The sequence below is a fragment of the Lacerta agilis genome, chromosome 1, assembly GCF_009819535.1.
Source record: "Lacerta agilis isolate rLacAgi1 chromosome 1, rLacAgi1.pri, whole genome shotgun sequence".
Taxonomy (NCBI): Eukaryota; Metazoa; Chordata; class Lepidosauria; order Squamata; family Lacertidae; genus Lacerta; species Lacerta agilis.
This window is the reverse complement of record NC_046312.1, coordinates 42,281,584-42,306,232: the sequence shown is the minus strand read 5'-3', so window position 1 is coordinate 42,306,232 and position 24,649 is coordinate 42,281,584. Positions and strand designations below refer to the sequence as shown.

The 24,649-nt window shown below is 41.2% G+C and overlaps 1 protein-coding gene across 1 annotated transcript in view; it reads left to right on the top strand.

Moving 5' to 3' along the window:
* The first annotated feature begins 5,205 nt into the window (after positions 1-5,205).
* LOC117045005 (spectrin beta chain, non-erythrocytic 5-like) overlaps positions 5,206-24,649 on the top strand; it is an 87,673-nt gene continuing 68,229 nt past the window's right edge. The window contains 14 exon segments of the mRNA XM_033145800.1: positions 5,206-5,413; positions 6,232-6,384; positions 7,993-8,123; positions 8,671-8,925; positions 9,723-10,010; positions 12,200-12,443; positions 14,429-14,568; positions 15,315-15,414; positions 16,869-17,039; positions 17,843-18,007; positions 18,531-18,757; positions 19,637-19,823; positions 23,147-23,347; positions 23,957-24,073. Of these exon segments, the coding sequence (XP_033001691.1) occupies positions 5,231-5,413; positions 6,232-6,384; positions 7,993-8,123; positions 8,671-8,925; positions 9,723-10,010; positions 12,200-12,443; positions 14,429-14,568; positions 15,315-15,414; positions 16,869-17,039; positions 17,843-18,007; positions 18,531-18,757; positions 19,637-19,823; positions 23,147-23,347; positions 23,957-24,073 (2,562 nt within the window). The 5' untranslated portion in view covers positions 5,206-5,230.

The window sequence follows — 24,649 nt, the reverse complement described above, 5'->3', positions numbered from 1 at the left end:
ACTTACTGTTCCCAACCCTAACACTGTGGAAAGCCATCTAATTGAACTTTAATTTGATTTTGAGATTTTTTAGGAGGTAATTTAATTATTGTTTGATTTTATACCGATGTTATGTATCTGATGTTAGCCACCCTGAGTCCGACTTCGGCCGGGGAGGGCGGGATATAAATAAAGTTTTATTATTATTATTACTTGTTATTATTCCTTTGTAAGAAAATATGAAATAACGTAAAACCATTTTTTCAGGGGGAGGATCAATGGGGGGGTGACAAGAAATTTTCCGCACCGGGTACCACCTGACCTTCCTACGCCTCGGGGGGGGGATTGTTTGCCCCCGGGTACCAATTTACCTTGCTACGCCCCTGGGGGTGGGGGGCTGGTGGGAAGGTATATGTAAGATCTTAATATTATAAAACTCTTCACCAATGGAATGGAAGTGTGCATGCACACAAATGCTTATACCCAGAGCAAACTTCTCTAAGGTCTCTAAGGTGCTCCTGGAGAAATTTTAATTTTTTAAATTTATTTTGACTGCGTCAGGAATGGAAAACTGCTAGAGATACGAGGTCAAATTAACTTACAAATTTACCAATATTGCTTGAAATGTGCAGACATAATCAGCCCAGAGCCAGTGAAATTGACTGATTATACTGTGGTGTTTCAATAGGTCTAGGGCCTAGGCAGACAATGGTATCACGCTATTTGCCACTTGATTGGTTTAGCTAGTTTGATGTGACAAGAACAAAGAAGCCTTGAGTTAAGTAATCAAATTCTAAAAGGGACTTGTTTATTCCTTTCTGCTTTTCTCCTTCTGAAATGTTATTTTATTTGTTTGCCTCCTTAAGGGTTGTGAGGGTTGGATTTGTTAGAAACACTGTTTAATTTGCTTATGTGGAACAGTATATCCCTGTTGTTGCTTTTGTGGTATGCAAATTGGTTAAAAAAAAACAAACCAAGCCATAGCCAATTTGCCTGATAGCCAAATTCCTATCCGGCCCCGCTAATACGGCAACCACCGCAGCCATAGCAAGGTCAAATCAATAAGTAAAATGCAAAATTAATGGAGTGGGTGGGTGGGTTGTGTTAGCAATTTCACTCCTCCGAGGCTGCATTTTGTGATTAGTGGAAATCACACGGTCTGTCTGAGAGTAAGCGTGAGAACCGGATATACCCTGTTTCTCCTAAAATAAGACATAGCCATAAAATAAGCCATAGCAGGATTTCTATGCATTTGCGAAATATAAGCCGTTCCCCAAAAATAAGCCATACCCCGAAAATAAGCCATAGTGACGTGGTACCTCCCATTAAAACAGCCTGGGGAGGCGTGGCTATGCAGTGTACTGATGCAACACGGTTAAAATAAGACATCCCCTGAAAATAAGCCATACTGTGTTTTTTTGAGCAAAAAAAAATATAAGACGGTGTCTTATTTTAGGAGAAACACGGTAGTCCCATCTGTATGTATTATGTGATGTACTTTCACTTTTGCCTGTTCTCTCTCGGAGCTGGATGAGAGAGAGCAGCATGATTCCTTGCCTGTGTAAAGGTAAAGAGACCCCTGACCGTTTTGTCCAGTCGTGGACAACTCTGGGGTTGCGGCGCTCATCTCGCTTTATTGGCCAAGGGAGCTGGCATATAGCTTCTGGGTCATGTGGCCAGCATGACTAAGCTGCTTCTGGCAAACCAGAGCAGTGCACAGAAACGCCGTTTACCTTCCACCGGAGTGGTACTTATTTATCTACTTTCATTTTGACGTGCTTTCGAACTGCTAGGTGGGCAGCAGCAGGGACCAAGCAACGGGAGCTCACCCCGTCATGAGGATTTGAACCGCCAACCTTCTGATCAGCGAGCCCTACCCTCATCCTCTGCCTGTGTAATGTAGTGTAAATAAATAGTAGTTTAGAACTATGATGCCTCTTTCTTTTACTGTGTCAAGAGAGAAGGCTAGTGTGCATAAATCAAGTTGGTTTATGTCACTGGAATACCCTGGAGAAGAGTGAGATGCCTTTTCCAGAGCTTTGCACAATGGAGGATGCTCAGAGATCTGGGGGGGGGGGGGGCTGCTGATAGCCCGGAGCGTTTTCCCAATATTGTAGCAGAACTGATGAAGAAGAGTGAGTGTCAAACTATTTAAATCCCCCCTGGGAGCGGACCTGAAGGAAGCCTGATTTTTCCCTCAGGCCTGCCTCCGAAGAGCCCTGCCCTCCACACCAGCCGGCCATTGGCAAATTTGGCAGGCTGGCATGGAGCCAGATTTCAAGCTGGGAGAGTGCGCATTCCCAGCATCCCAGCTCTGCATCCGGGGGGGGGGGGGGGGTAAGTGCTGGCTGTCCTGCAAGGCCGCCGCACCCTAAAAGTGGTTAAGCAGACTTGCTGATGTTACATTAGGGATTAGTGTCATAGCTCCATTGTTTATCTTCTTATTTTCTGCGGCAGTTGCTTTGCCAGTTATGATGACCCAGTCGTAAGCCAGATATTGCTACTTAGTTAATTCCTCCTACTTCCTTCAATCAAAGTATTGTATGGCTGAAAACGATGATGCTCAGTTACATTTGATTGCACAATAAATGTTGGTGGTAGGTATAATGCAATTTGCATAAATGATTTCACCAGAGAAGATCACTTGACTCATGCGAGTGGAATGGTGAGATATGTTATTCCTCATAATTATCACTCCTGAAATAATAAAGTGGATAAAAGAAGTGGAAACAGCATTACTGGGTTACATCCAGTAATTATGATCCTCCAACTTCCACCTGGCAGGCTTTGCAAGTTGAGTGTGACTCCCACCAACTGATTGGTTCTAAGATCATATGCAAGGGTCGGGAGCTAGGTCAGAAAAACCCTTCAAATCAGAGGAGCATCCAGGAGGAGACTGACAATATCCAGAAATTGTGGCAGCAGCTCCAAGATGAAGTGGCCAGACGTAAAATCAGTTTAGAGGCAGCTTCTCTCGTCAAACAGGTAAGTTGCTCTGCAGCTCTGTTCAAAATGAACTGAATTAATTATTATTAGTAAGTCTAAACAAGATTTAGGCCTGTCCATTAAGTTTGGAAGGTCTTGTTATGTTAAGACATCAACAATAATAGCACAGCCTGGCATTTAAGCACTTGTCTAATTGCATAAATACCAGGAAGGCCACCACCAGGCTGTTGATGGAGGGAGGGTTCTCTCTGCCCCTCCTCTTTCATCTCCCAGCAGCCTAGCTGAATTTTTCTCAGGCAAGTCACTTATTTACAAGGCTGCAATAACAGTAATGCCCAAGAAGAGCCAGTCTTTCTTCTATTTGAGTCTTGAACAAATTGTTGCTTTCGTTTAGATTTGTTACTCTCCTAATGTGATATTGCCAGTACGTCACAAGCAGGCAAGATATAACAACACAATTGTCCTATTTCCCCCGTCAGTACTTTGCCGATATTGATGAAGTGGAGTCTTGGATGCAGGAGCAACAAATCCTACTAGCTAGCAAGGATTACGGGAAGGATGAATCCAGTGCAGAAGCTTTGTTGCATCGCCACTTTCGTTTGGAGAAAGAGATAGCTGCATATTCTTCTGAAATAACCCACTTGGATGAGCAGGCTCATTCTGTAGCAAAGCAGGCTGCGTCAGTGGTAGGTAGCACTCATCCTATCTTTTTATCTCATTTCTATTAAGTTACAGATCAGTTTAGTCCAAATATGGTTGCTATTGCTGATGAACCCAAATAAAACCAAAGCAGACACAGACACAATTTGGTCTGTTAGACTGAATTAAACAATTTCCCCCCCTCTTCTTCTTCAGTTCCTGTGTTGTGAGATGTCCCTCAAAACACATTTTTTTCTTTCTTTCTGTAGAATTGTGCCTTCAATCTTCTTATTTTTATGTTTACACAATGTCCTAGAATTGCATGCTCATCAGCCTACTGTTGTCCCATAATATATCGAGCTGACTTTGTAAAACGTGAAGTATTTGTATTTTAAACCAACTGGAAGCCCTATCCTCATACTAGTGACTCAGCTGAGGTAAAGTCTTCTTGAATATTTTGTGAGAACTGCTCTCACCAGCCAGCCTGGAAGTGCTGGAAAATGTCTGGGTGAAAATGAAAAGAGCTGTGGCCCAGTTTTGGAAGCTAATTGGAAGATGTAAAAAAAAAAAAAATTCCTTCCAGTAGCACCTTAGAGACCAACTAAGTTTGTTCTTGGTATGAGCTTCCGTGTGCATGCACACTTCTTCAGATACACAGTGCATGCACACGAAAGCTCATACCAAGAACAAACTTAGTTGGTCTCTAAGGTGCTACGGAAGGAATTTTGTAATTTTTAATTTTGTTTTGACTATGGCAGACCAACACAGCTCCCTACCTGTAACTGGAAGATGTAAAGTTCAGATTTAAATTTTTAACTCTGATCATGCAACTATTTTGTCTAAAACTGTGAGAGCAATTTTGTAACATTCTCAGCTATTGTTCTCACATCTACTGCTGTTTGAAAAGTATTCTTTCAAATGCACACACAAAATTGGCCTTGTCACATCTTAACTGCAGCCATTTTAGAGAATAGCCATTGTGTTTCTACTGCAACATCTGGTGGTGAATCCATTTCTAAAACTCAGAAACACTTTTGATTTATTTGTTCACAGGCTATTTAGAGATTCTGGGTATAACATTCCTGTAGTTGTAAAAGGTCTCTGCTATTTTCAGACCTTGCTATCCTAGATGCAACTTAGGCTATGTTCACATTACCATTTACTGTGACTTCAGTGCACTCCTTCTGTTGATGCTTGAAGCCAAGTACGCATGACATTGGCCACAATCTGTATGTTATCCTGTAGTTTGATGTGTTTCCCTTCAAACCAGCTTCCATCTGATTTGAAAACATGAGCTGAGGTGTGTACATTTGAGACAGCCATCGCGCATACACAGATGAGAGCTCTATGAACAGGAGTTCAGGGGTGGTGGTGGTGCAAGCAAGTCATGCACACTGGGTGGAGAAATCCCCACCCCCTCTCTGGTGCATACAAGCAGTGTGCAAATGTAGGTTGAAGCACATCAGGGGAAAACAACCTTGCTACGTTGTAAGCTACTAATGTGTACATAGACAGAAATCGGCATCTTAAGGGTACGTATTGAAATGGAACTCAAAGTAAATTCAATTTGAACTTGTGAACAATGCCAGTCTCAAAAACACAGAATTCAGTTTTTTTTTACTTTTTCTTTTGATAGATGGTATCAGTGCCAACAGCAAACACAAAGATGCACGGCAGCACAGTCCAGAGGGTAACGAAAGCACCAGCAAGTCTTTCTGTGTCGTGGATGTCTGCCCAAACTACGCCAACAAGTCCATTTGGCTCTGATCCTCATTTTGTTACAGAAAACATCTGGAAAGCCCAGAATAAGATTAATTTATTATATGAAAAACTGCAGACCATGGCTGAGGTATCAAGTTTTTCTCATAATATTTTGAGTTCTCCCTCTATTTTTTTTTAAAGACATAGAGTAATTGTTTATAGAGTTACATTGCAGCCTTTGTTGTTGTTGTTTTGCTATCCTGGCTCCAGATATGAAAACTTAATGTAGCTTTTAGAGTTTACTCTGCAGAGAAGATACCAAGAATCCTGAAATGTGTTGCTGAAGATCAGTTTTTATATAACTGAATGTGCTGATTGCCCTATTGCAAACCTCCGGGTGGGTAATATGTAAGAAACTGGACAAATTCTTAAAAAAACACCACCATCCCTGCCAGTTTTTTTCCAGTCACGATGAAAGCCAGCTCAAATAGAAAAAAAATGCTCAGACTTATAGCAGGGAAATGTTTTAGGGCAGCCACCAAGAATAGCTCTCTACAACAAATGGTGCTGTTAACAAAGCATTTCATGTCATTCTTAAGTTCCATCCATGAGTGAAGACAAATGTTTGGGTATGCTGGCTCAAGCCATTATATCCTGAGACTCCCCTCTTAGTTTCTCCTGAGAAAAGACTTCTATCTGAAATCTATGGACAGTAGCAGAATTTCAAATATATCATGACTCCCATCTTTCACATGTTTCACATTTGACAGCACTAATGCGCAAATCATGGCATAGGACTAGCATCCAAATTTACACAAATGGCTAACTTGGTGATTTGTTGGTGCCTCAGCTCTGAATTTGTTTTTAATCTGTTACCCTCATATACTGCCTTTGTGCTGATATGTTTGTATATTTGTATCATAGCGTATTTATTCTCATGCAGTGTTTGGATACTTATTCCTACAGCACAGGAGAAAAGAGTTAGGAGAAAGGGTCCGACTCTACCAGTTCTACAGTTCCTGTGAAGAATTTCGGTCTTGGATGGATGACAAAGAGAAAATCGTTCAGACTATTCAGCCAAAAGCAGATAATGTGGAGACTATGCAGCATAAATACCAGGTGCTGTTTCCACCTACATTTTTCCCTGGCATTCTTACTCAGAGTCGTAATTTACTTCAGTCAGTCAGGGTTGAATTTAGAGGAACCATTTCTGATTTTAATAAAAAGCAACAGAGAGATGTTATTGGGGAGGGGGACTCCCAGCAACTGTCAAAATCCTACAAGGTTAAATTGGGGGGACGGACACCCTATTTATTTCAAATTCATTTTGTTGCAGTTCTAATACCTCATAAACAAGGCAGTGTTAGGAGCACAGGCTAAACAATTAGCCCTAGAAATGGAGTTGTGCCTTCGACTAGCAAACCTACATAGTACATAGGTCCGTTTTGTTGTTGATAACAATAGTTGCTCGGTAGTCAATTGCTATAAATATAGGCACTTTTGAAAATAATCACATGTGGGCCAAAATCCCAGGAGGGTGGTATTATGCTGCTACCCCTGAACCATGCTGAAGACACTTGGATAGAGCAGAAGTTGAAGCACATTAAAACAGTATCAATAAACTCTGAGAAGATCAAGAGGTCTTGAATTGTTTTCAAACCGGGCTGAACTTCTCATTTTTTGCAATCTTAAATCCAGTTCTCCACATTTCTGCATAAATTATTCAGTGTTTTAGCATGGATTTCTCTTAATGGACACATTTTTTGAATCACTCTGAAATTTCCTGTTGGTATAAAAATGTAGTTTGTAAAAGTGTGAAATTTCAAAGGAAACATTATTTCACATCTCTTGCTCACTAAAAAAAAGAATGTGGACTATCCACTTGTTTGCTTCTCAGAGTGTTAACAGGAACAACTGGGTAAAAGTCAAGCATCATACCACTGAAGTTAATGTGGGAAGTAAATTAAATCTATTTGGGAAAGTAACCTGAAGATAATAACCTTGAGAGAACTTCCAGAGCCGTCTCAATCTGTAGCAGCAAAAACAGGAGGTGTGGCTTCTGAAAGATGAGGAAATTTATTATAGCATGGGCTTCACTTTGCTTCATCATACACTCTGCTGCCAGGGGTGTGGGTGTGTGGGTTCCAGGGGTGCCGGGTATAAGGGGCAGAGGGGGCTTCAGCTTCCCCAATATTTTTGGGCAAGGGGCAGTGTCTCTCCCCCCCCCCTCAAATATTGAACTTCCTGACAGTAAGAGCTGTTCAACAGTGGAATTTGCTGCCAAGGAGTGTGGTGGAGTCTCTTTCTTTGGAGGTCTTTAAGCGGAGGCTTGACAGCCATCTGTCAGGAATGCTTTGATGGTGTTTCCTACTTGGCAGGGGGTTGGACTGGATGGCCCTTGTGGTCTCTTCCAACTCTATGATTCTATGAAACAGCAGTGAAATATTAAAAAAGTATGTGACCATTCTTTGTAAACCATTCCATAAGCAAAGTGACCATTCACAAAAGCTGCAGTTGGTGATCTCAGTTCAAGCCTGATTCCTGAGAAGAAAACACCCTGATCAGTTCTAATTCAGCAATTTCATGCTAGAATTTCAGCAGGAGAAACTCTAGATACTCATGTGTAAAGCAGGTTACCAAAGATTCTTTTTGTTTGTTAAATTCTATAACCTCAAAGAGCTAAACAATAAATTATTACTACTGTCTTTGTTGGTTCCTGTTATTCAGAGTTTTCTAACGGAATTGGCTACTGGGAAGAGGCAACTGGATGAGATCAGTTGCTTAGCAGATATGTTTTCAAAGAGCAGTCCTGGAAAACAGAATGAGATTCATGTCCATCAGAAAGAGATAAATGTGAGGTAAATGGTGGTTCATATATAGAGTTAGCCCTGTGATGTCTAAGGGATGAGCTTCACTTTAAATGTAACTTCTGGTTTAGACATAGTGTTTTCTAGCAGGTGGTTGTTTTATTGATGGTTTGTTAATTATTTTACATAATTTAAGTTGCAATTGTGATGTTCTACTGTTGTTCTTTTTGTATGCATGCCGCTTTGTGACTCGTGTGAGTGAGAAGCAGCACAGAAATACAATAAACGAAATCAATTGAAATATACAAGCATAAATTACTTTCTGGGTCTTATAAAGGTTTGTGACCAGCAGCTTCTGAATGGCCACACATTCCCATCCCTGCTTTAGACACTGAGATGCCTGTTTGTTCACACAAACGAGAGCAGGCTACAAACTGGAACCACCATCGTATTCTTCGTAGGAATATGGTGCACATGTTGAGACGCACTAACTTTAGAGTAAAATGTCCCTGAGCATGTGCAGAGTTCCTTTCTCTCATCACATAGTCCAACAGCATAGTCGCCACTGCAGCAGCCTTCTTTACTTTTCTGCTCTTAGGTGGGAGCGCTTGGAAGCACTGAAAGACGAGAAGGGCTCAATGCTGATTGGCGTGGCTGACGTGAAGACATTCCTTCAGGACTGCCAAGACACTCAAGGGCTACTACAAGACAAGATGACCCACCTTGAGGACTTAGGACATGGGAACATGCCTGCTACTGTTCTGTTGGCTGAGGCGCGCAAGCTGACGAACTTTGAGCGTGAGGTCTTAGTGCTGGAGAGAAAAATTGAATACCTGAAGAGTGTCGCCAAATCGTAAGAAGCCAGCCCTTTGGTGCATTGTAGTCAGTCCTGGGGGACCTGATTTATTTAAAGTAAGAATAGGGAGATCTGGTGACTACTTTGGTAGGCATGTATTTTGTTCTTGTTGGGTAGCAGCAAGAATTGCTTCCTTCTCTTTTTCGAACAGGTCTTCTACCTTACTGAATTATTAGGAACTTGGATCTAGTTTGGTTGTGGGGAATGGATAATCCACAGCACTTGCGGTCATTGATAAGATTTAGGATATATCATACAATTCAACAACCCATAGGCACCCCCCCCAAACACACACACATTAACTGTGTACATGGGAATTTGTAGAGAATCATGGTACAGTTTAGGGAAGTTTTTAATGTCTGATGTTTTATTGTATTTTTAATATTTTGTTGGAAGCCACCCAGAGTGGCTGAGGAAATCCAGCCAGATGGGCAGAGTATGAATGAATGAATGAATGAATGAATGAATGAATGAATAAATAAATAAATAAATAAATAAATAAATATTATTTATTGGGTTATTGCTGCCCACATTCAAAGCCCCATAGCATGCAGAATAGGGTTCCCTCCTTTTCCTCTTGATGATGATAAGCATTATTCTATCCCACCTTTCATCCAAGGAGCTGAGAGTAGCACTCAAGAGAAGGAAATGGTTTTGCTTTTCTCCAACACATCCAACCAAATCTCCCAGCTGACATTCCTTGACGGATACCAGTGGAATACAGTTCAGGTCATCATGAACTTGATCCAAGCCCTAGCACTAATTGAAAAATGTGTCTTGGCTTCATTATGCAGGATCAAGGATACCAATCCCGCAGAGAGCAGGGCCATAACAGAGCAGGTTGAAGATATGGAGGAACTCCTGTTATTGCTAAAGTCAAAGGCAGATGAGAAGGGGAAGGCTTTGCAAGTAGCACAGGACCAACAGGCCTTCCTGCAAGACAGCCGTCGACTTCTGTGGTGGGCAGATGCCATGAGAGAGAAAATGGCCAGCGAGGAAATGGGGGTAGATGTGGCCTCTGCAGAGCTGCTGCTAAAGGGACACCAGGATTTGCTGAAAGAGATACACAGTCAAAACCACAGGTAAAGATCTTATTCAAAGGTGTATGAGTGTGTACCAATGCCATATTTTGCAAGAGAGGCATAAAAGAAGTCTGGAAAGGAGAAGACCCTGAACCTAGGGTAGCCTATATGGTGTCCTTCATACATTGTTGGACTAAATTCCCATCATGTCTGTGTTGGTTTAGTAAAAGGGGAAAATACTAGATATGGGTATAATGAAAAAGGAGAATTCCCTGGATGCCTAGATCCAGGTTTAGGGCAAGTACTCTTTGGTGAAAGAGCCCCAGCAGAGATTTAAAATCACAGAACGTGCAGCAAAGTAAAGTGTGGAAATATAGTCTGTTAGACCTTTATAATACCCCTTCAAAGTTGCTTCCAAATTCCCCCACATCCCTTAGAATAGAAAGAGACCACACACTGCATAAGTTAAAAATGGTTTACTTCAAAGGTTTACTTCAAACTCTTCAAAGGTCAGGTTTGTGTGCTTTTCTATACCACAACAAGAAAAGACAGGCAGAATAACTTAGGTTCCAGTAAGTGGTAAATCAGCTCTCTATCGGGAAGTTTTTAATGTTTGATGTTTTAGTATGTTCTGATATGTGCTGTGAGCTACCCAGAGTGGCTGGGGAAACCTAGCCAGATGGGTGGGGTATAAATAATAAAATTATTATTATTATTATTATTATTATTATTATTATTATTATTATTTTGTTTGGCTGAGGAATGAGTAATGATTTTAATCTCTGGAATACAGACGTTAGCAGAAGGAGTGCTATTTTTAATGTAAATAAGTTTATAGAGTTTTTAATTACATCTGCTTCTTGATGCAGATGTGGCATATGCTGCTGTTGTTAACTTTGCTGTCTGGTCTTTGACCACAATAAAGATTGATTGATTTGCATCAGTGTTCGAAACTCCCATTGTTCTAGGTGCATTTAGCAACAGGGAATTTCATTAGCGCGAGCAGTTTCTGAGCTCTGGGCTCAGTAGTGTGCCTAAGATTTCAGATTAAAACTGCAGAATGGAAGGAAAGGAGGACCTTTTTCTGCCTCCCCACTTCCAGCTACCCTCTTAAAAATATTGGGGGGTGGGTGGGCAGGGTAAGTACTAGGCCATGTGAAAAATGAACATATTTTAGCTGCAGTTCATTCATTTTCACCTTTGTATCCTTGTTATTAAAAATGCACGCCTAGATGTTCTGTTGTTGTGCCCATAACCTCGGTTTAAGGTGCCATTTAGCTCCTAGCTTTCATGTCTCAGTTTCTAACACTGATTTGCAGAGAAACACAAAGATGGCTTGCTTAAGGCATGTGGTCTATACTTGGAACATCCAGCTTAGACTTCATTAATGGTAGGGTGGAAATCAGAGAACAAAGAGTTTGATAAACCTTCCTCCCAAGGTGACATGGTGTGACCTAGCTAAACCTGGCAGGACAGCTTACCCTATGGTCTTAACCCCCTCAGTATTAACCATGTTGGTTATATGAGGATTATTTATCCCACAGCCTCACCAACTGCTCACCATGCTGGCTGGGACAGATGGAAGTTTTAGTCCAACAATATATGGAGGGCACTATGTTAATTAACCTTAACATGTTTAGCACTGTTACATGGTACCAAATACTGTTCTACTTGGGAAGGAAGAGCATGAGATACCTATGATGGCTGTCCTTACTAAACTTCTGGTACTGTATGTGTATGTTTGAATTGAATGATATTTCAAGAGTTCATTGTATGAAAAGAAGTTAGACTCATCAGCAAAATGACATTGAATATCATAACCAAATGCATACTTTATTTACATCATCAGTGCAAGCATTGTATTTAATTCAAATACCAGAACCTTTAAAAACAGAGTTGTTTCCAACTAAGCTAAACTCAGAGTAGACGCACTGAAATTAATGGACCAGACTAACTTTAGTCCACTTATTTTAATGGGTCTACTCTTAGTATGACTTAATTGGATACCTCCCATGGTCTTTTCTCAGAAAACATCTTTTTATTGCTTTGTGCTTAATATAGCTATTTATTGATCACATTTCTGCAAGTTTCCAAAAAAGAAAATTGAAGACTGAAAAAGTGACAGGTTTCGATGAATAAAGTACTGGTCATTAAAATAATTTATTCTTAAGGAAATGTGCATTTTCTTGATGAAGATGTTGTTTTCACTTATGACAATAATACATGCCAATCTTGTGGAACTTTCACAGGTTTAAGCAACTGCAAGAGTTGGGTCAGAAGATAATGGATGGCCCATTCAACACCAAGGCTCTGGAAATCTGTGAGTCTGTGCAAAAGCTTGCTCAGCAAAGGAATGAGCTAGATGAATTGTGGGTAAAGCGACGGAAGAAGCTCCAGGAAGATGTTGAACTTCAGAAATTCAACAGAGAAATCAATGGCATCCATGCTGCTCTCTCAAGCCATGAGGCCTTTCTCCGAACTGATAATCTTGAGGTAAATACTTATGGCTACAAAGCTGATCATATTCAAATTCAGAGTAGAAGTTAGTAATTTGTATCTGAGGTAATAAATTTTTGGTATAAAAATATTTTTTAAAAACCTCCTCCATACTACGTTGGATCTCATCCAATATTTATAGAGTTGGGATGAGATATAAAAATACCACAACAAATACAAAACACACTTGGTTTTTTGCAGTTTAATCTTGCATATATCTGAGAATGGGGTCTTTAAGCCATGCTATTAATCCTCCCACACTAAAAAAAAAAATCTCAATGTTCTCTGCAGAAAACTGAGACAGCATTTATATATGTATTTTATATACGTCTTTTATACATGTATGAGTTGTATGAGTAGAGAAAATTCCTTGGTTTCAAGGATGACGTGTTCTGATAGCATGGAAAACCTTGTAGTGAGACATTAGCAAAGCCTATCTGGAAAAACCTAGGCATGTTCACTGACAAGTTTATTGTGAAGGCTGCTTGCTTGCACAATGAAGAAGGCAGAGATAGAAGATATGGCAGAGATAGTGGCTGTGTTTGAACGTCATGTAAGCAATGGTTTATTGTGGTGAGAATGAACTTACCAGTAGGTCAGCACTGGGCCTGTATACCCCTCTTCCCCTTCCCTTTCCTGACACAACTGAATGCAGGAGATCAGAAACTTTTCTTCTGTTTTTGATTCACCACAGCTTGTCATGTGCTCTGAACCCAACAAAATGTGATTAATCTTAATTATGGTTTATTTGAAACTTTAAACCATGGTTTATGAAGTTACCTTGTTTCATTAACTAAGGTTAACATTAACCACAGTTTAAGCTTTTAATATAATGCTGAACTTAGGTTAATCAGAAAGAAAATGAAATCATCTAGCCTCCTGCTTACGGCAGAGCCAGAGGAAGAGGGGGGGGGGGTCTATGGAGTGCCTCAGACCAAGACTTGCCTTGGTTTGTTGCCATCAAAATAAGCTGTAGTTTATTATGACTTAAAACATAGCTGATACCATCTCTGAAACTGCTGTAAGAATAATGAAGTTCTGAATTTTAATTTGTTTTAGTAATTTAACTTCTTGTATGTTTTAAAGTATTGCTGTAATTTTTAATGGTTTTTTTTAAAAAAAAATATTTTGGTAAACCTTTTTGAGGTTTTTTCCATGATCAAACAGCATATAAATATTATGAAATAGATAAAAATGATAAATGAAGGAATAAATATGCTTGCACGATGATATGGGATTAGGGCTAATCTGAACATCCAAATCCCACCTCCTGGACTTCTCAGTGTTTGGTTGGATTCACTGGCGTAGGAAGGGCAGGGCGTAGGGGGCGGGGCACCCCAGGCAAGCAGGATCCCAATAGGGTTCTACCTCGGCATGCCCCACCCTCAGAATGCACGCCAGCCACACCCCCGTCTGCTTCCCGCCCCAGGTGCAGGAGCATGAAGCTCCACCACTGGTTGGATTATAGGGAGGTTGGGAATCTACCCAAAAATCAGGAGAATGCAATGGACCTGCAGTGCAGGAGAAGGAGAAAGTGAAAATTCAGAATGAGAAGATGTTTACTATTTGAAGAGAAGGCTGAGGACAATCTTTCAATTTCCCCTGCCCCCTTAACATTAAGGAAAGGGAAGTGGCTGTATTCAACAATCTGCTGCCACTTGAATGGTGCTGAGAATGTTGTGGTGTTGAAGCATAGTTCCTGGGAACACCTTATGTGGGACAAGATGACCATCTCCATGGACAGTCTTGCATCGTCACATATCAACCTTCTCAGACTGCTGAATGCTAAATCACCCGACCACCTCATCCATCTGTAAATACTCCACCCACTCAAAAGTGCTTTGATTTTTGTGGGAATCTGCCAAGTTCACAGAAGTGCTCATCACACCATCATTTGGAGGTTGAAGGTCCAGTGAACGTGGGAGGCGGGGTCGTGCTCGGCCAACATGGGGTGTGGTCATGCTTGTTTTCCATATCTTCAGGACCACATTGGTTCTATTCAGAGCCTCTTGAAGCGGCATGAGGATTTTGAACGAGTGCTACTGGTGCTGAAAAAGCGAGTAAATGCAGTCAATGAGCATGGATATCAGCTGGTGGAAAGGGGCCATTTTGCTTCTGACACGTACGTCTTTGATTTTCATTTTTCATTTATTTAGATCATTTTTTTATAGATTATTTATTTCTCATTTATTTAGATCTGGAAGACAGGAAAGACCAAGGCCTATTCGTGCATGATATTAAGAAACACATTAGAATGCCCTCTACATTTTTGTGTCATGTATTAATGCTATTAGCTTTTACTAGTGCTTTAAACCCGTTAAATTAACGGGCGCTAGAACATATGTGGTGAAACTTTTTTAAAAACAGACTGCTCGCCCGCCACCACTTGTAACGGCCGCTGCCGCTTAGAAGTACGTCCACCCGCCGCGTGCCCGCACACACCCGCCGCTTAAACAGTTTTGCCCGGCCGCCCGAAGTCTCTGCGCTCCAAGTCCCAACGGCTGTCCGTGGGGCACATGTGCAGTAGCGCAATCGCATGGACACAGGGAATGGACGCAGAGACACTTGCATTTTATTAGTGTAGATTCCTTTGTAAAAGGAATTTATACAGCATTAGCCTTTCTTCCTTTAGCTAGAAAAATTCAAATGTCTTATACTGAAAAGCAGAGTAAACTGTGGACTAATTTGAGTTAGATACTGTATTCAGCTATCCTAAACTGCCACAACACCCTGTAGATCACAGTCTACTAAGGTTCAAAGAGATGTAATGTTTTACCAACTTTGTAAATTATTTCTGATAGAGCTCCTCACCCACAACCCATGTAATACCTTTTGGAGAAATTGAATCTCCTCTTGTTTCATTTACAGGATTGAGGAGAGAATGGCTGCCATACGAGAGAGATGGAAATTGCTAATTAATAATAATGAACAGAGGAAGAAGAGGCTACTAGCTTCTCTTCTATTACAGGTTAGAAGGCAGTGTATCACAAACCATATAGAGAGATGTTGGAAGGGGTTGGTTGGTTGGTTGGTTGGTTGGTTGGTTGGTTGGTTGGTTTACTTGCTTACCTAGGTTGAGTATTCTCCAGTTCAGGGGTATCTAAAATGGTGGCTTCCTTTTGTTTTGGACTACAACTCCCATAAACTCCAGCTGTCATGGCCAAGATCAGGGGTGATGGCAGCTGTAGTTCATAACATCAGATTATACAGTGGTTTTCAATCAGTGTGTTGTGGCACCCTGGGGTGCCTTGAATGATGGTCAGTTGGTGCTGCGGGCAACACTGGCCCCTGTCCCTCTTTCCTTCCCCCCTCCTCTGATGCCCTCTTGCATCTCTGCCTCCCCAAGGCTTGCACAGCTGTTTGTTGCAGCAGCCCTGCCTACAAACTCCCCAGGTGAATGCTGCTTCTGGGCCTGGGCCTGTGCGGCAGTGTGAGCAGGCACCTCTCTTTGGGGCAGAGGGAGTAGTTCAAAGACCAGGTGCAGACGCAGCAGCTGCCTGGGGGGCTCCCAACGAGAGGGGAGAGGCAAGGAGGCTGAGGGAACACTCCACAAGGGAGGGTGTTCAAAAAGGGGTGAGGGGCTGCCAGCCCCACACGGGTGCCACAGAAAAGAATGTAGCTGGTCAAGGGAGCCGTGGACTCAAAAAGGTTGAAAAACCTCTGGATTATAATATTCAGTAAGAGCATATAGTTTATGCTAGAATGTGGATGGAATAACACATGTTTAAAAGCTTCCCCATACAAAAAATGACCTACATGTACACACGTACATACCAGGGAGAAGGTTATGCCTGGATACTGCTCTTTGACTTGTTTGCTTTCCACAGCAGATCGTTTTTTTGACGCAGGGGAACATTAGGTATTGTGACCTTTCACTGGTGTTTTAAAGTGTACCTGAAGAGTTCACCTGGGGCCTGTTTTAAAGGATGGGTATATTGTTCTTAAGCTTTCTTTGCAGGGAGTGTGCCACTTTTGTATTCTGCATTGGCATGAAATAAATGCTGGTGATGTTTACAGCAGAGTTCAATATGTAAGGGATAAGAGGCATTGTAGATCAGCAGGGACATATTATCACACCAAGTTCTTGAGGGGTTGGCCCAAGTTTGCCTTTCATGCCCACTGCACCATATATCCCAACTTTCTGATAAGAGAGGGGTTCAGCTAACCTGCTCTAAAAAGAGTATTTTAACCAGTATGCAGCTGTAGGAGAAATTTCAAAATAAGAACCAACCATGTTGTTTTTCTGTGCTGTAACAGTGAAGGGTCGGGTTCACAGGGACATCCCGTAATGTGACATTACATGTTGTAATTGAATACACACTATGTTTAATGTATTTTTGTTTTCATTGTGCTATTTGTAAATATGTGTTCCGATGTATCAATGTGTACATGGGGGAAAAAAGAGATTTAATGCAATCACAGGAGTTCACTCACGACACTGCTGAGCTCTCGATGTGGATGGAGGAGAAATACAAGATAGCATCAGATGAGTCCTACCGTGAGCCAACAAACATACTACGGAAGCTCAAAAAGCATGAAGCTGCAGAACAAGAAATGATGGCCAATAAGAAGCATTATGTGGAGCTGATGGTGGTAAGGCTGGTCTCATGGAGACATATTGATGACTGGCAGAATAGCCAACAATTCCTTGTTTGATTAGAACATTTCCAATTTAAATAGATCAGTTCCGTGCATATTTCTGGATTCTAATAGCAAACAACCAGGCCTGTGCTCACATGCACAGCACACGGCACTAGATCTGGAATTCTGCATTTCTGAAAAGCTTGTATTTAATTCTTGTTTTTAAATTAAATTTATAATGTTAAAACTGAAAACGTGTTGGCGCTTTCTGCAGAAGCCTAAAACTAGGCTTTCAGGGAAGCAAAGTACAGAGCCTCAAAGAACTGTGCCTATCAAGTATATTACTTACAGTGTTTGTAATATCACTTAGGATGCCTGCGTATAACACTAAAAAGCAGAAACTGAATTTTAAGAATAAAAGAGTCTAGTAGCACAACAGTTACAGCTATGCATTAGGAAGAATGTTCTAAGCAAGTGTATGCATGCGTGCATGCACTTTCCCATCATATGGTGTTATGAGATGTCAAAGTTCATGCAAAAGACTGATGGGAAGCAGAGTTTTCCTACAGCAAAACAGATGAAAACAACATACTGCCCTTAAGCTCAGCTTGAATTTCAGCCTTCTGGAATCAGGGCCACCAGTGCTGTTGTACAGCATTGTTGGTTTGTTCAGTGACTGGTTGGTGAGCAACACTTTGCAGTTTTTAGGATACTGGCTTCTTCTGCATACAATGACTTTGACATAAACAGAGGCAGGTAGAAGTAACCAGAGCTACAGGAGTTTTCTCTTGACCAAACGCACTGTCTCTCTCCAGGCTGGAAAACAGCTGGTTCAGGATGGCCATTATGCTGCAGATTCCATTCAAGACAAAATGTCAGTGCTGAAGAAGAAATGGGAGAAGCTATACAGCAAGATGATAGAGCGTGGAGACAAACTGAGGCAGGCCGGACAGCAAGAACAACTTATGGAACTTCTTGAGGTCAGGGGCAAATGCCTTTCCGCCAGGAAGGCTAGAGCTGAACTGAGTGCCATTGCCACTGTTCATAAATTTTAAAAGACCATTGGCCATGCTGGTTGGGGCTGATGGGAGTTGAAACCCAACATCTGGAGGGTAAAGTTTCCTATTCCTGTTTTAAAGTATTTAACCAGTGAATAGTGAAACTAGTAAAGAAATACTGAATACTTGAGCATCTGCTTTGCATGCAGAAGGTCCAAGGTTTAGTCCGCAGGCAGGGCTGGGATTGTCCCTTGTCTGAAACTCTAAAGTATCAGTGACAACAGTCCTGAGATAGATGGATCAATGATCTGACTCTATATAATGTAGCTATGTCAGCAAAAATGAACGATCGCAGTGCTCGTGGCAGATTCTGCACCAAGGAATAAAAACCAAGGTGCAGAGCTTTCTGAATGGTTTCACCATTCCATCAGCACCGCAGAGAATTTATGCCAGAGGAAAGAGAGCCAAAGGGGGAATAATCCACATGTCAATATTTCCCCTTTAGGATGCCGAAGAGAAGATGGAGAAGGTTGAGAAGAGTCTTCGAGATGCAGAGATGGGCCATGACATGCGTTCTAGTCGCAATTTGCTCAAGGAACACAGTCAGCTGGAAAATGAGATGCAGGGATTGGCTGAGAAAATGAGCTCAATTGTGTTGCATGCCAAGAAGATGGCTACAAATCATTTTGACAGTGAAAGGATTCTGAATGAGACACAGAAGTATTTGGAATGGTGGGTTGCTCTTTCTGTAAACACAGTGCATTGTACAAGGCTTCATTATTCTACTGTCCATAAGGATTTGCTTTTATCTCTCAGCCAAGCACGGTTTGATACTGCTTGTTCCACAGAACTCTGAAGACTACTTTAACAATAGAATAAAGCATGACCTTTTTTTCAGCCGGAATTTTCCAGAACTCAGTTCGGGCACCTCTCAGGTGGGCACCATTGCCATTCTAAGAGAATGAGAGAGAAATTAATAGTGAGTTTTGGCACCTCTTCTTCTAGAAATATAGCACTGGAATAAAGCCTAACGTAACATAAGCAGGTAATGCAGGGAGAGCTAGTATGGTGCAGTGAAAAGAGTACTGGGCTTGGATAGGGTGGAAAACTTAAGAGTCAAATCTCCACTTTGCTATGAAGGGATGACCAAATCATTATCTCAGCCTGAAGTATCTCGCAGGCTTTTTTTGCAATGGTAAAATGCTGGTCAGCTTCCCTGATATTATTAGCTTGCCACTATTCTTTCTTGCTTCCTTCACCAGATTATTTGCAGGACACAAACACATAAAAACCATTTTCATCAAAGTATGATTGGAGAAGTGACTCTGCTGGCTTCTATAATTCATAACATTCCCAACATGCAGTTTTACACTGGTTCTTCTAATTAGTTTTGGCAATGTGGGTGTAGAAAGCAAGCTGGGTGCACAAGATTAAAATCAGCATTTCAGAATTATACATTATTGTAGAGGGGAAGATATTTCACTGACAGCTGACCTTTTCTTTGTGACTCATCAATTATGTTGACTAATAAGCATGTTTGCTTATTGAGGGGATCCTGCATTTTCTTGGGCTGAGTGTGTTGACGTCATTGTTTTAACATCTGGTTCACAGGTTTGCCTCTCTCCAGGAACCTCTTGCTGAGAGAGGCCAGCTCCTTCAGGCCAGAGTGGAATTGTTCCAGTTCTACCATTACCATGACATGGAAATGAAGTGGATTAGTGAGCGGATGTCAGTGGCCAATTCCACAAACCGAGGCCAGTCCTTGAATGTGGCTCAAAGCTTTCTACAGAAGCACAAGGTAACTCCTCTGTTCTGATAGCTGCTGTCACAAGTTTACAGCATGTTTTCTATTTCATGATGAGGTTAATAGCTGATTCTCCAACCAGATGGAAGATTTTTCAGGAGCAAAGAGTAATCCCACCCCAATACTATTTTTTTAATTGATACAATTCTAGGTGTTAGTCCTGATCTAGAAAACCCTTAGCATCATTTAAGCCATGTACTGAGAATTTGATTCTTTCCCTAACTGTAGTGTTGAAATCTGTAATGCTAAACAAGTGGCACCCTCCTAATGTCATGGCAACATGCTTTCTTGATTGTTGTGTACTTTAGCAGTATGTGACCTCCAAAAGCATAGTGAAGTTAGAGACCACTGGGCAACTCTAGGTGCAGAGAGCCTGGTGCTTAGCAGAGAGAGGAACAAGGTACCTTCCAACCTAGAAATATGGCTTTAATGAATTATTTTTGCTGCCTGCCACATTCCACAAGAGGGATATCCTTGAGCTTATATGATAGCACATAGTAACTATTCCATAATTGTATCACCATATATATATATATATATATATATACACATACATACACACACACACACACACACATACATACATTTACATAGAAAGGCTGTTGCTTTTTTGTTATCTTTTCCTCTGCCTTAAATAATCAAAACTATTAATAGTAAAAAAAGAGAGTGCCACCCTGAATATACCGTATCAGCTGTGCTTGCCAGAACCACATTGCACTGGAATATAAAATGGCAGTTTCCCTATGTTTCTGGAATCCTTTTTTCCTACAGACTCATCAAAATACGATCCATAAGTTCTTACAGGAGTGCTACGGTATGCATGTTTAGTATTGTTTTTAATTGTTTGGTTTTCAGTAACTGGAGGGATAATGGGATATTACTACATTAATTGGTGTTTTATGCATTTGTTGCAAGTTACTGCTCTTGAAAGCATAATAAATTTTGTGTGCAGATGAATGCTTTTAAAAGGAGCTTATATTCGGGTTTTGGACTGGATGACTGTGTTCCCACAGCAGTGTTTTGTAAACAGATGAACAGCAAATGTACTATGCCAACACATAGAATCATCTGAGGATTTATTTCCTCGCAGCAGGATCTCTTGGCAAATCAGCCCAGCCACTGAAAGAGAGAGAGAGCAAAATTAGGGAGCCTGTGGCATCCCAGATGTTGCTGGACTACAACTTTCATCACCAGTGACATTTGTGGCCTGGAGCTGATGGCGTCCAACAAAATCTCAAGGGCTACAGGCATTTATGCCCCTGCGATAGACACTCATTTTAAATGGCTCCAGGGGATGAAGAAAACATTGCAAATATGTGCTAAGTGAAAAGTTGGATCATTTACTAGTTGCACTGCACAGAGATTAGCGAGCATAGAATTTGCAGTGGAAATGGAGAATAAAGAAACCAAATTTCCTTAGGTTAGGTTTGTTGACTTTCTCTATTACTTTCCACAGCAAAAACTTCAGAAACAATTTACAACAGGAACACAATGCAGTAATGAAAATATGTAGTATTTTAAAAGCATAGAATAAAAACATCCAAACATTTGTTGCTTCCAAAATGTCCAAGAAATCTAAAATGCCTGGCACCTAAATGATGATAGTTATTCCTCTCTAAGACTAGAACTCATGGACATTCTGTGAAGATGAATGTTGGAAGATTCAGGTCATATAAAGTAGAGTGTTTCTTCATTCAGTGAATCATTAAACTATGGAACTCACTTCCCCAGGAGCCAGTGATGGCCACCCACTTGGATGGCTATAAAAGAGGGTTGGACAAATTAATGGAGGATAAGGCTATCAGTTGGTACCAGCCATGATGGCTATCTCAGCCTCCAAAGTCAGAGGCACTAATGCTTCTGAATACCACAGGAGAGGAGCGTGCTGTTGCATTTAGTCCTGCTTGTGGGCTTCCCCACAACCATCTTGTTGGCCACTGTGATCACAGAATGCTGGACTAGATGGACCATTGGCCTGATACATCAGGGCTCTTGCTCTGTTCTTATGTTTGCACATGGAAGGCCTTCTTGGAGACAACATTCCATACAGAAAAGGCCTCAATCACCACACCCTAGATCTGTCATGTAGGGAAGGGCCTCACATGACAACCTCAGGATCCAGGCAGCTTCAAATGGGGGAAAGGGGGCCCTTCAGGTATAGGGGTCCAAGTTGAGGGCATCACTCAGTTTCCCAAGAATTCTTCCATATTGATGTAATAAAGTATGAAATAATGAATATTTTCCCCTTTCTACTTGGCTGGGTGATCTTGCATTGCCAACATATTTTAGAAGTTACATGAATAATCTGTTTTTACTTTCTTTCCTGGAAATTTAGTGTCAGAATGAAACACCTCAGCTTGACAATATTCAGAACATGAGACACATGTTTACACTTAGCTCTGGTGTTACGCGTGACAGGAAGTTTTAAAAAAAGTTTATGCTTCAACATGACAGCAATTTTAAAAAACCACATATGGTTGAAAAAGGCAATGCAGGATGGCAATCCCTTTCTAAAATTTCAGAAACCAAAAGACTTATTTCCTGATATATATTTTTGCTGGATGAAGGCCATATTTAGCACCCTGTGCTAAAGCCAATGTAGCAAATAGAAACCACTGTTTCTTTGTTAGGAGTTAAGAAATAGGGTAGTAACTTTAATGCATCAAGCATTCAGCTTTCCAGAATAATTTATCCTACCAAATGTTGCCTGTCTATTTCTAGCTATCAATGGCTACTAGTCAGGAAGCTGATCAGAGACAATATGTTCTCAATGCTAGTTGCTGGGGATCAACAGAAAGGAAGTGCTATTGCTCTCATACCCCAACTGGCCAATGTAGGAAACAGGATGCTCAAGTAGATAGGGCTTCGGTCTGATCCACTGGAGTTTTTCTTATGTTCTTATCCTACATGGCAAATGATTTCCACTCCTCTTTTCCACACATACCGAAAAGATCTTTCTGTTTTACAGATTTATTTCCCTTCTGCACTCCCATACAGAACTCCAGACCTACAAAATGTGTTTTTCCCCCTTCCATATATCCCTACAATAAGTTCCTTTTCCAGAATTAATTTGCGAGGAGATTCCCCTTCTAAAAACGAATTTCCAGGCATTTGGATGATCAACACCTACTGGTACATGATTATTTTTAAAACAGAATTTGACCTTTTAGACTTTGGGGGGTTTTATTCCAGAAATAACCTGGTGGCTCTGAAAAATGGAAAGCGCCTTCTAAGTTGTTATAAATGCCTCTTTTTATTGCTTTTAGCCCTTACCTCTCACCTTTCCATGGCATTTCTGCATGTTTTTCTTCTACTAGGAATTGCAGGTAGAAGTGAATGCTCACAAGCAGCAGGTCTCTAGGGTTTTGGAGATGGGAAGAGCTATGACAGATAGCAAGCCTGTCCCATCTCAGAGAGTAAAGGAAAAGTGCCAGGAACTGAGCAAAAGCTGGCAGGAGCTGGAGGAAGCATGTGAGGAAAGAATCAAGCAGCTACAGCAATCTGTTGCCTTCCATCAGGTATATTTCACTACTTATTTGATTTCACTCAGTTTGCAAGCCATGTACCTTAAGTGCAAAAGGTGCCAAAGGTCTATAGGATTTGAATGAACTCTTTGTGTCTGCTGCAACTGAGTAGCCATTCGCAAATATAGGGTTACCACTGTTGTCTTTATAAAGTTCAAGAGGACACATTCCTGTTCAAATGAGCTTATCATCTAAAAAAAAAATTACCAAAAGGGAGACAGTGATGGAAAAGGGAAGTGGAGGCAGGGGTAAACGGAACAGAATTGCATATTCTTAGGCTTACAATCTGGAATGGAGATGAAGGGGTTGTGCCAGAGCAATTTCCCTGCTTCCCATCCCACATCCTTCCTGTACCTCCCTCAGATTTGCTCTAGACTGAGGGTTGTCAGAACCCCCAAAACAACACCTGCGGGATGAAAGGAGAGATTGCAGAATGATCTCCTTAGAACTACGTTGAATTCCACCCTCTATTTTGCGTATTTCAACAAGCTTCTCATTTTGCCTACGGAATCTATTGCTCTTTAACTTGTAACAATAGTGTTTTGCAGGGAAAGTTTCCCTAAGGAGAAAAATAATAATAACCATTTTTTTTTATTTGCGAAGTACTTAATAGATATCTTGGACCTGGAGAGTTGGGTAGCAGAGAAGTTCCCACTGGTAACCAGCAAAGAGTGTGGCAAAGATGGCGCTGCGACTCAAAAACTCATTAAGAAGCATAAGGTAATTCTGTGCACAGTCTTCCTCCCCCACCAACCCTGCCCCAATGAATGTAGCAGGCATTATTGAAGAGGTTGAATAGTTTCTTTCCTGACCTGAGGTTTTCCTTAAGGATGCTTGCCCAATGGCCACACGCATTGTGGAGGCTAAACTTAAAATGGCCGTGTCTTAATGAAGGCGGGGGAAATTTCACGAAACGCATATAGCAGGTGTATGTTATATAATATTCCAGCACAGTGAATCAACTGTATGTGGTCCTTCAAAGTGCACTCCAGTCCCCAGAATCTCCCCCTCCCTCTCTCCCTTTGTCCTAGGAGAACCCTTGCTGCAGGTCTGTGTTATAGAGCCCTGCTGGACTGCCATATATAAGATTTCTGCCCCCAGAACCAGTTCTGTAAGATTTAATCATGAAGTGATAATGCCCTTTCCTTAGTTGGAAAACAGCTATAATTCTTCTGGCAGTAGCTTAACCTTTCCAATGATGAGTCATCCATATATTCGGTATATTAATTGGCTCCTGCAGTTTGCCTGAAGGTGGCAAAAATTAAATACGAAAGACTGTTTGCTTCTGCCAGGAAT